The sequence below is a fragment of the Chrysochloris asiatica genome, unplaced genomic scaffold, assembly GCF_000296735.1.
Source record: "Chrysochloris asiatica unplaced genomic scaffold, ChrAsi1.0 scaffold00022, whole genome shotgun sequence".
Lineage (NCBI taxonomy): Eukaryota > Metazoa > Chordata > Mammalia > Afrosoricida > Chrysochloridae > Chrysochloris > Chrysochloris asiatica.
In genome coordinates, this window is record NW_006408540.1 from 24,734,770 (window position 1) to 24,746,291 (window position 11,522).

The 11,522-nt window shown below is 42.4% G+C and overlaps 2 protein-coding genes across 4 annotated transcripts in view; one reads left to right on the forward strand and one right to left on the reverse strand.

Annotated features, from left to right (window-relative positions):
* Positions 1-1,106: 1,106 nt before the first annotated feature.
* RCBTB2 (regulator of chromosome condensation (RCC1) and BTB (POZ) domain containing protein 2) overlaps positions 1,107-11,522 on the reverse strand; it is an 84,372-nt gene continuing 73,956 nt past the window's right edge. For all 3 annotated transcript variants that reach the window (XM_006837644.1, XM_006837642.1, XM_006837643.1), the window contains one exon: positions 1,107-1,250. In XM_006837644.1, coding sequence (XP_006837707.1) covers positions 1,110-1,250 — 141 coding nt within the window. In that variant the 3' untranslated portion in view covers positions 1,107-1,109. The remainder of the gene's footprint in view (positions 1,251-11,522) is intronic.
* Positions 6,569-8,403, forward strand: LOC102824537 (zinc finger protein 429-like). The gene is made up of 4 exons (XM_006837670.1): positions 6,569-6,651; positions 7,427-7,568; positions 7,699-7,924; positions 8,204-8,403. The coding sequence occupies exons 1-4, from the start codon at positions 6,569-6,571 to the stop codon at positions 8,401-8,403; spliced, it is 651 nt and encodes a 216-aa protein (XP_006837733.1).

Below are 11,522 nucleotides of genomic sequence, written 5' to 3' on the forward strand. Positions count from 1 at the left end.
CTGTGCTGGATGCTGACCATGTTCCTGGTAAAGTTCTCTACATGATGCCAGCCAAGTGAATAATGGGACATTTGGCCAGAAAAACATAGTCTGACAACTAAGTACCAAGGTGTCCAACATAGTGACACCAATGAGAAAAATGGTAAATAGGAGATTTTAAAGTCCTTTCCCTTGAGCTTAGTCACATGTCATCCGAGCCTTTCGTATTTTCTGTGTAAAACTGGGATTTAGGCCTCTGGAGAAAATCTCTCAGTAACAAGCGTAAGTGTCTACTTAACTGTAGCTTACCCGGCATATCGGTGGTAGTGGTGGTGGTGGTGAGTCATAAGTAATATTAAAGAGAAATTACTCCACTTTTGCTTTCAAGAGGAAATGGAAAGACAGATCCTTTTCTGCAGATGGGTATCCTTTTTATTTTTCAAACTTACAATTGCAGTTTATTACAGATACATATTCAAACAATCAAAGAAAGGTGCATAGGGTATCTGGGTGCAGACTTCCAGTTGTTCTCTCCCAAGGAGCATGGACTATATTTAATCTTCCCAGTAACAACATGAAGTGTTCCCAACCAGGATGCTGATCAGTCAGGCAGACTTGGTGCATGATTGACGTCAGCTATTTAGTCTCTAGCCCCCCAGAAGTCAAACTGGTAAAGCATGGCTCAGGGTCCCCAAGCCAGTAAAAACAGGTGTTCATCATAAACCGCATTGTTAGCATAAACTGTCTGGTATGACTCAAGACTCCTAGTATGCAAAGATACTCTATGAGGCAGAATATTTCCAGGACTTCGATCTTTCACAAGAACTGGTCAAGGGTCACTCCTGAAGACCTTTGGAATGTGGAGGGTTTGTACGAGCCACCTGCTGTAACAACCCTTTACTGCACATAAACCAGTTTCATTGAGTACCATGTTGCTTCCTGGTGAGCCCGTGTCTCTCAGTGTAGACCTCAACTCCACAAGGCTTGTCATGGCTGTCACCTTTTTTTTTTTTTTTTTTAAATGTGTGTGTGTGTGTGAATTTGCTGAAGATTTACAAAGCAGACCAGTTTTCCATTCAACCAATTCATATACATTTTGTTCATGTCATTGATTGCAATCCAGATGAGGATCAATTTTTAAAAGCTCCAACTCGGCTTGCTTTACTGATGAAGTTCTTCAGAAGGTCATGGTCCATTTCTGCAAAGCCTGTAGTTTGTGTTACTACAGTCAAATGGTTTATGCAAAATCTGAAGCAGAATTCTTCTAAGTCCTAGGAACAACAACAACAAGTGTATAACATATTAGTACTTATAACGCAATGTAACACAACATGGATATTCCTCTCCATGGAAAAAGGCCTTACTTCTAGCCAAAGGAGTAACTGTAACAATACTATTAACTATTGCATATCAGCCCATGCTTGCAAAAACTTAAATCATGCAAAATAAAACATTAAAGTTCCTCTCCACCAACCAACAAAAACACTGTGACTTTTTCTTGCCAGAGAGAGGAACTGTCTATGAATCCTTTGGACCTTTTCCTACTGACACTATTTGTGTTGTTCATTCCACTTTCAGCATTTGGAAAACGTACCATGCTCCTTTCTTTTATGTTCTCCAGGTTGCTAGAACTATTTCTAAGCGTGGCAAGTCAAAACAGATTGCTACTAGGATTCCAGTTTATACACGTACAGGTTTATTCCAAAAAAAATGTGTTTAAGCAGGTCTTTGTGATCAGCGGATGACTGCAGACAAGCTCTCCCAGTAAATACACATGTCCTGGTCTTGTTGGGGGGCCTCCAACTAAAAAGGTTCATTCAAAACAATGGTTTTTAAGAGGATCTGCTGGGCCGGTTCAAGGCAGAGTCAAGGCGACTGTTTTTTAGAGGACTCCCAAAGGGTGACCTTCATAGTTTTGGAAGGACAATCTTGGAGACTTATTATGAAGGCATTTTAACAAAACAGAAGAAGGCCAGGTAAGTTGCACTGAAGAATTATTTTCCATCACAACAATGCAGTTGCTCATTCTTCGAAGCTAGCCAGGGCCATCCTATGAGAATTTCATTGGGAAACTTTCCCCATCTACCCTATAGTCCTCATCTTGCCCCTTTAGATTTCTTTTTGTTCCTAAAATTCAGAGAACATTGAAAATGAACATGACTTGAGTCCCTCAAGAATGCCCAAACTACACTTTTCACATGGTGTAAACCAAATTCTTGGAGGAAGGGCTAGAGAAATGGAAACACTGCCTTCAGAAGTGTAGAGACCTACATGGACGAGATACTGAAAAGCAGTGCCTTCACATTTTGGTCGTTTTGTATAATTTTGTAGCAATACCTTTTGACTTTCCCTCACATGAAAAGGGTCAGCCATAAACCAGAAGAGCAATGCTGGGAACAACTTCTCCTAGGTCACTGACCAGGCCTCTGCTCCTACTTTGCCTCTACAGAAGAACTGTACTTCATAGGACTTTTCCTGAAGCAAGAGTGCCTGGCTTCGGAGGTGCCGCTGGGTGGAATCAAACTGTCAACCTTTCAATTAGCAGTACAACACTTAACTATTAACACTGCTACCCTGGGACAGCTTAGATAACTTGTTATAGCAAATGCTGAAAAGCTAGAGAGAATTAAAAACAAGCAATACTGATAAACATTCCAACGTACTCCACAATCCACAGTATGTTTTCTTTTAAGCTAAGATACAAACGATAGGACGAAAATCTGTTATTATACCCTAGACACAGGTGGCCAGGCCGCTCAGGTCTGCACTGGCAGTCCCAGGTAAGCCTGAGTGAGAACACCAATAAAATTGCACAAACCCGCCTGATAGGCCAGCATGTTACGTAAAGAACGTGCGTCACTGAAACATGCTCACCATACCACTACTGAAGTTGTTCAATGTCATCTAGTTGATTCCGATGCACAGCGACCCTTTGTAGGGTATCTGAGGAGCAGCTGGTGGGTGTGAACTGTCAGTGCTTCTCCTACAGCCCCACACCAGAAACTCTAATATTCACTTAAAATAAAGAGACTTCTTTCTTTTGAGAAAGTAAAACCAGAGATCAGCCCCTTCCGTTGACTTCTGCAGGAGCAATGGCACTGTTAACCCTTGCTGCAAACATTCGAGGCGCAATGTCCGCCTTAGTGTAGGTGCCGTCACCACTCACGGGATTATACAATCTCCTAACCAAATGGCCCCCTCCAGCCCCCGCAGTCTCATCAACGAAGCCAGGCATTTTTTAAACCGGAAGTCAGATCACACCTGCTCCTCTCAAGCCCCTCCAACGGCTCATTCCGAGCAAGACTAAACACGCCTCCTAGGCCCTACTGGATGGCCTGCCTCGGCAACCCCAGTCCACCGCAGAACCTCTCCAGTCCACCGCAGGGCCTCTCCTACTTCCTCTCCCATTTCCTCTCCTAACCAGACCCCAGCCACACTCGCCTTGAGGGTTCACCCAAGGCTCAATCCTCCAACAGGGCCTCTTCACTTGTTCCTCCTTCTACCTGCCTGGAAATGGACTTCCGAAAGGTCACAGCCTTGAAGACCCTGTGGAGCAATTCTACTCAGCACACATGGGGCTGCCATGAAACGGAGTGGAGTCGATGGCAGCTGACTTGATTTCCCAGTTTATTTAGTTCCTTCACCTGTCAGGTGCCTGCCAGACTGCTTCAAGGTGCCCTTGCTCAGTTCTTCAAGGCTTTGCTCAAGGAAGCCTGCCTTCCCTAACCTGGGTTACAATGCCCACTTTTCCTCAGCCTGGCCCCCCACCTATCTTGTTTCCCACATCTTATCTCCGTCTGGCATACTGAATTTGCTTATTTATTGTCCATCTCTTCTCACCAGAAAGTAAGGCAGAAGTTATGGTCGGCTTTGTTCACTGACTGGACCATTAGTGCCGAGACTAGTGTTGGGGACATTACAGGCACTAAGTGAATATTCCACCACTTGTCTTTCAGTTTGCTGTACTGTGCTGGCTTGGATGTTGCTATAATGCTGGAGGCTCTGACACTGGTATTTTAAATATCAGCTGGGTCACCCATGGTGGAAAGGTCTCAGTGGGGTGTTCAGGTTAAGGTAGAACTAGGGAGGAGAGCACACAACTTCTGAAGGTTAATCCGCTGAAAACCTTGTGAAAAACAACATTAACACTGTCAGATGTAGCACTGGAAGATGAGACCCTCAGGTTGGAAGACACTCAAAATGACTGAGGAAGAGAGGCCTGCTCAAAGTAGAGTTGGCCATAATGAAGTGGATTAGGCAAAGCTTTCAGGACCTTCATTTGCTGATGGGGCACAACTCAAAGCTGCAAACATCAATGAAAAATCAGAGCGTGAAATGTACGCTGTGTAAATCTAGGAAAATTGGGAGTGGTCAAAAAATGAAATGGAACACATAAAGATCAATAGCCTAGGCATTTGTGAGCTGGAATGTCAGGCAGTGGCCATGGTGAATCAGACAATCATTACCAGGTAATCTATGTCAGGAATAACAAATTCGAGAGGAATGGAATCACAGTTACCATCAAAAAGGTATTTCAAGATGTATCGTTAAGTACCGTGCTGTAGGAGGTAGGAGAAAATTCATATACCTACAAGGAAGACCAGTTACTACCACTATTATTCAAACTTACACACCAACCACTAGAGCCAAAGAGGATGAAACTGAAGAGTTCTACCAATTTCTTCAATCTGAAATTGATTAAACATTCAATCAAGATGTATTAATAATTAATAGTGTTTTGAATGTGGAAGTTGGAACAAAGATGAAGGACCAGTAGTTGCAAAATATGGTGGCCTTGGTGACAGAAATGATGCTGGAGATCACATGACAGAATTTTGCGAGAACAATTAATTTATTCAATTTGTATGACCTTTCAACAACATACAGAGTGACTATACACATGGACCATACGGAATACATGGAAACCAAATTGACTACATCTATGGGAAGTAATGATGGAGAAACTCAATTCATCAGCCATAACAAGGCCAGAAGCTGACTATAACAAACCATGAGTTGCTCATATGCAAGTTCAGGCTGAAGCTGAAGAAAATGAAAACAAGTCCATGAGAGCCAAAAATATGACTTCCAATATATCAAACCTAAATTTAGAGACCAACTCAAGAACATATTTGATGCCTTAGACACTAATGACCAAACACTAGAAGAACTGTGCTATGACATCAAGAACATTATGATGAAGCAAAAAGTCATTTAAAAGACAAAAGAAAGACAGACCAAAAGGGATGTCAGAAAAGACTCTGAAACTTGTTCTACAATTTACAGAAGCTAAAGCAATTGGAGCTCTGGAAGCATAGTGGCTACGAATCAGGCTGTAAACTGCATGGTCAGCAGTTCAAAACTACCAGCTGTTCTGCAGAAGAAAGATGAGGCTTTCTGATCCGGAAAGATTTACAGCCTCAGAAACCCTGTACAGGGTCACTATGGGTCGGAAACGACTGCACAGCACATAACAACAACAACAAAGCAACTGGAAGAAATAATGGAAGTAAAAGAGATGAACAGCAAATTTCAAAGGGTAGCTCAAAACAAAGTGAAGTATTATAATGAAATATGTAAAGACCTGGAGTTAGAAAACCAAAAGGGAAGAACATGCTCAGTATTTATCAAGCGGAAAGAATTGAAGAAAAAAATGCAAGCCATGAATTCCAATGTTGAAAGATTCTATGAACAAAATATTCAATGATGCAGGAAGTATCAAAAGAAGATGTGATATTAAGGTCCTAGGGCACTTCTCCCTCTCTCCTGCATGCCCTTGTCTCTTTCCGCCCTCTGGGAGACTCAAGGTCTTCTCTCTCCAGGAAGACCCGCCCCTCCAGAGGTTCCGGAGGGATGCGGATGTCGGTTCGTCCCGGGGTCACGAGGTGTGTGTCCCCGCGGGGCAAAGTGAGCTTCTCATCCCCACAAAGGAGAGACCAGTCGGCAACTCTGGTCCACAAAGGAGAGACCAGTCGGCAACTCTGGTCCACAAAGGACCAGGATTAGAATAGCAGATGGCCGCTGTGCGTCTGTTCCCAATGTGCCCCAAGCTCCGCGTCCACTCCCGTTCCTCGTCCTGAATCCGCGGTGCTCCCGGTCCTGTTGGGAACCTGCTCTTAAACTTTCGGAAGGTGGAGCGGGGAATGGGTACAGTGATCATTGAAGATGTGGCTGTAGTCTTTACCCATGAAGAGTGGGATTTGCTTGATCCTGCTCAGAGAACACTGTACAGAGACATAATGATGGAAACCTTGAGAAACCTGGCTTCAGTCGGTGAAATCACAGAATCGAATGGCTAGAAGGATCACCTTGACAACCGGGGAAGACATTTGAGGTGTCCCCCGGGAACACGCCCACTGATTCCGCCCATCTCCCTTCCCTTTCCGGCCTCACACGTGGAGCAGGGAGAGGAGCCCAGTGGCGACTCGGGTCCACAAATGACCAGGATTTGAGGCGTGGATGGCTGCTGTGCATCTGTTCCCAATGTGCCCCGAGCTCCGCGTCCACTCCCGTCCCTTGGCCTGAATCCACGGAGCTCCGGTTCCTGTCGGGGACCTGCTCTTAGACTTCCCGAAGGTGGAGCTGGGGAATGGGTACAGTGATCATTGAAGATGTGGCCGTGGTCTTCACCCACAAAGAGTGGAATGTGCTGGATCCTGCTCAGAGAAAACTGTATAGAGACGTGATGATGGAGACCTTGAGAAACCTAGCTTCAGTTGGTTCAGTGGCTGGAAACCTTAATGATGGAGAAAAGTTACCCAGTGAGCATATAGTGGTACAATTTTTGAAGAGTAACACCTAGTCATTACACAAGCCGTGTGAAATCACAGAATCACGTGGCTGGAAGGATCACCATGACAACCAGGGGAGACATTTGAGAACTGATGCAATCGAGAATCTCTGAATGTTCTGAAGTCAGCCAGTATGAGGAAACCTCCAGCCCTATTCCTGATGTTACTGTGCACCAAGGAGATCCCAGAGAAGTAGATCCTTTTGAATGTTGTGACTATAGAGGAGCCTTCATGGATCACACCATATTAGAGCTCACACTGGAAGCAGTACAAGTCAGTGTATGATTGTGGAGAAGACTACAGGTGTCCCTCTCATGTGAACACTCCTGTGAGACCTCATAATGGAAAAAATACCCATAAATGTAAGCTGTGGGAAAGGCTTTCTTTGTATGTCGACCCCACAAGTATCCTGTCTCAGCAATCACCAGTAATGAAGGGTATAAATTCAACAAGTGGATGGATATTTTCTGTAGTCTCTCACCCTTTTGGACATCTGTCGAAGGTCATGGATGCTTATGTAAAGAATGTTTTAGAATGGATACTCGCCCTTCATCTCTTATTTTAAATACTAACTTTCATAAGAGAGAGAAGCCTTCTGAATGTAAGAAAGTTATTCCTGAGGCCTCCTCCATTACTTAACATGTAAACACTCACAGTGGGGAGAGATGTGGGAAAACTTTTAGTGATTCATCAGGCCTAACTGCTCATAGAAAAATCCACAGTAGAGAGAGCCCCTATGAAGGTAAGGACTGTGGGAAAGCCTTTAGGGACTCCTCACAGCACAATTGTTGTTGTTATGTACTGTGGAGTCAGTTCCGACTCACAGTGACCCTGTACAGGGTTTCCAAGGCTGTAAATCTTGACGAGAGCAGAAAGCCTCATCTTTCTCCCGCCGAACAGCTGGTTGTTTCAAACTGCTGACCTTAAGGTTCACAGTAGGCACATGCAAACTCACAGTGGAGACAGTCTCCATAAATGTAATCAATGTAGGAAAGCCTTTAGCCTAGCCTCAAAGCTCAGAAGACACAAAAAAATTCACAGTGGAGTGAGGCCCTATGAGTGTAAGGAGTGTGGGAAAGCCTTTAGGGATTCCTCAGCCCTGACTGCACATAGAAGAATCCACAGTGGAGAGAAGCGCTATGAATGTAAGCAATGTAGGAAAGACTTAGTCCTCCCAATACAGTAGACATATGCAAACTCACAGTGGAGAGAGGCCTTATGAATGTAAGCAATGTGGGAAAGCCTTCAGAGAGTCCTCATTCTGCAAAAGACATATGCGAACTCACAGTGGAGAGAGGCCCTATGAATGTAAGGCATGTGGGAAAGCTTTGTTTCTTCCTCAGACCTCACTGTACATATGTGAATTCACAGTGGAGAGAGGCCCTTTGTAAGGAATGTAGGAAATCTTTTATTAATTCCTCATACCTGACTGCACATAGAAGAATTCACAGTGAAGAAAAGCCTTATGAATGTAAGTAATGTGGGAAAGCCTTCAGAGTCCTCTCCCCTCAATAGACATATGCGAACTCACAGTGGAGAGAGGCCCTGTGAATGTAGGAGTGTGGGAAAGCCTTTAGGCAGGCCTCACACCTCACTGCATATGTACGAACTCACAGAGAAAGAGGCCTTTTAAATGTTAGGAGCTCAGCACAGTAGACATATACAAACTCACAGTGGAGACAGGCTCTATGAATGCAATCAATGTGGGAAAGCCTTTAGATGAGCCTCAAGGCTCATAAAACATAAAAAAATCCACAGTGGAGAGAGGCCTTATGAATGTAAGTAATGTGGGGAAACTTCTAGTGATTCCTCAGCCCTGACTGCACATAGAAGAATCCACAGTGGCGAGAAGTCTTACGAATGTAAGCAATGTAGGAAAGACTTCAGACAGTCCTCAAAATATAGTAGACACCTGCAAACTCACAGTGGAGAGAGGCCATATGAATGTAAAGAATGAGAAAAGCCTATATTTCTCCCACAACCCTCTTTGTATATATGCGAACTCACAGTGGAGAGAAGCCTTATGAATGTAAGGTGTGTGGGAAACCCTTCATATATTTCTAGTATAGTATGCATGTGCAAACTCATACTGGGAAAACACATAGTGGGAATGGACCCTGTGAATGTAAGGAATGTGGCAAAGCTTTTAGCCTAGTCTCAAACTTCACAAGACACAGAAGAATCCACAGTGGTGAGAGGACCTATGAAAAGGTTTACTCATTGCTCAAACCTCATTTCGCATAGAAGAATCCACAGTGCAGAGAAACCTTAGAAATGTAAGGAGTGTGGGAAAGCCTTCAGATGTGCCTCATAATACAGAACATACAAGCGATTCCACAGAGAGAGGCCCTATAAATGTAAGGAGTGTTGCAAAACCGTTAGGTCTCACACCTCACTATACATGAAAGGAATCACTGTAAAAAGATTCCTTTATGTCCAATTTTAGATGTTTCTTCCATACTGGTACTTGTGAGCAAACACAACATTTTTATTGTAACAGGGATATATCCTCATCAATGTTATTTTGTCATTCCATAATTAATTTTACCTTTCTTTAAATCTTTGGCTATTATAGTAAGGCCTTGGGAAATACCATTGAGCATATATGGTTTCCTATTTTGTAATGTTTTGATTGATGTTGTCTTGTGCATAGCTAATTATAATGATGTTGCATTGTGAAGAAAAAAAAAAAAAAAAAAGATGGAAGGAATACATAGAGTCACTGAACCAAAAAGACTTGGTTAATGTTCAACCATCTCAAGATATCAATAACCAATAATATTGAAGGGATAAGTCCAAACTCCAGTGAAAGTACTGGAGAAAAACAAGGCTTCAAGAAGTGATGAAATATATATGGAAATGTTTCAACAAACTGAGTACTGGAGGTGTTCATGCGTCTATGCCAAGAAATTTGCAAGACCACTACCTGGACAACCTGTTGGAAGTGATCCATATTCATGCTTGAGTCATGCTTTGGTTTACACAAAGTGACTTTAAAGAGGTCGTTTGCAGTAGAGTTGCCTAATGCATACATCGTCTGATTTCTTGACTACTTCCATGAGTGTTGACTGTGGATCCAAACAAAATGAAGTCTTTGGCAACAATGCCATTGTTGCTCGATGACTTCTGCTTTCTGTTGGGTCTCTTTTCTTTGGAATGACCACAAATCGTTAGATGTCTTACAAAGTTTTTGGCATAGATGAATGAGCATATGATATCATTAATATCACATACAGCAAGTAAAATTTTGTGGAAGATAATTCAAAAATGGCTGCAGCTGTACATCAACATGGAGCTACCAGAATTCAAGACGAATTAAAAAGAGGACATGGAACAATGGATAACACTGCTGATGTTACATGAATCTTGACAGAAAGCAAAGAATACTAGAAAGTTGTTTACTTGTGCTTTATTGACTATGCAAAGGCATTTGACTGTGTGGATCATAACAAACTATAGATAGCATTGCAAAGAATGGGAATACCAGAATACTTAATTGTACTCATGAGGAACCTGTACATAGACCAAGAGGTAGTTGTTAGAAATGAATAAGGGGATATTGAATGATTTAAAATCAGGAAAGGTGTGCATGTGAAAAACATGGCATTAGAATTGGAGGAAGACTCAGTAACAACCTACGATATGCAGATGATACAACTTGTTTTCTGGAAGCAAAGAGGACTTGAAATAGTTAGTGATGAAGATCAAAGACCACAGCCTTAAATATGGGTTGCACCTCAATGTAAAGATTACAAAGATCCTCACAACTGGACAAATAAATAGATCATGATAAACAGAGAAAAGACTGAAGTTGTCAAAGATTTCATTTTTTCTTAGATCCACAATGAATATTTGTGGAAGCAGCAATCAAGAAATTGAACGATGAATGTATTATGCAAATCTACTGCAAACAACCTGTTAAAAATTACTTTGAGGCTAAGGTGCACCTGACCCAAGTCATGGTATTTTCCATCGCCTCATATGCATGTGAAAACTGGCCAATGTTCAACCAAGGAAGGCCAGAGAAGATTCGATGTATTTAAATTATTGTGAAGAACACTGAAATTACCATCGACTGCCAGATCAAACAAATTTGTCTTGGAAGAAGTACAACCAGAATGCTCCTTAGAAGTGAGGTTAGTAAGACTTTGTCTCGTGTGTTTAGGACATGGTATCAGGAAGGACCAGTCCCTGGAGAAGGACATCATGCTTGATAAAGTGGAGGGTCAGCAAAGAAGAGGAAGACCCTCAACGAGATGGATTGACACTGGAGCACAACAATGGGCTCAAAAGTAACAACAGTTGAGGATGGTGCATGACCAGGCAGTTTCTTTATTTTGTGCATTAGGGTCGCTATGAGTCTGAACTGACTCGACTTGTTGAGTCAATAAGTGAATACTGCTGATTTTAAAATAAGGGGCAGTAGAAAATTGTAATTAAACATGTGGTTTTAAAAATCTGTCTAATCTTGGCTTGAACTCTAGCTTTGTAGTTTATAAACTTAATTCGAATTTCTGGCTCCAATCCTCAATTTCCTCATTTGTAAATCAGGACGGATAATAATACCTATATCTTATAAACTGTTTTCTGAATTAAATATGAATTGTGCTAAGAACAATCCCTGATTCATATTAATTATATACTAAGCAGGAAGTCTTGCAAACCTCAAGGTCAGCAGTTCGAAACTACCAGCTGTTCCATGGGAGAAAGATGAGGCTTTCTGCTCCCATAAAGATTTACAGCCTCGGAAAC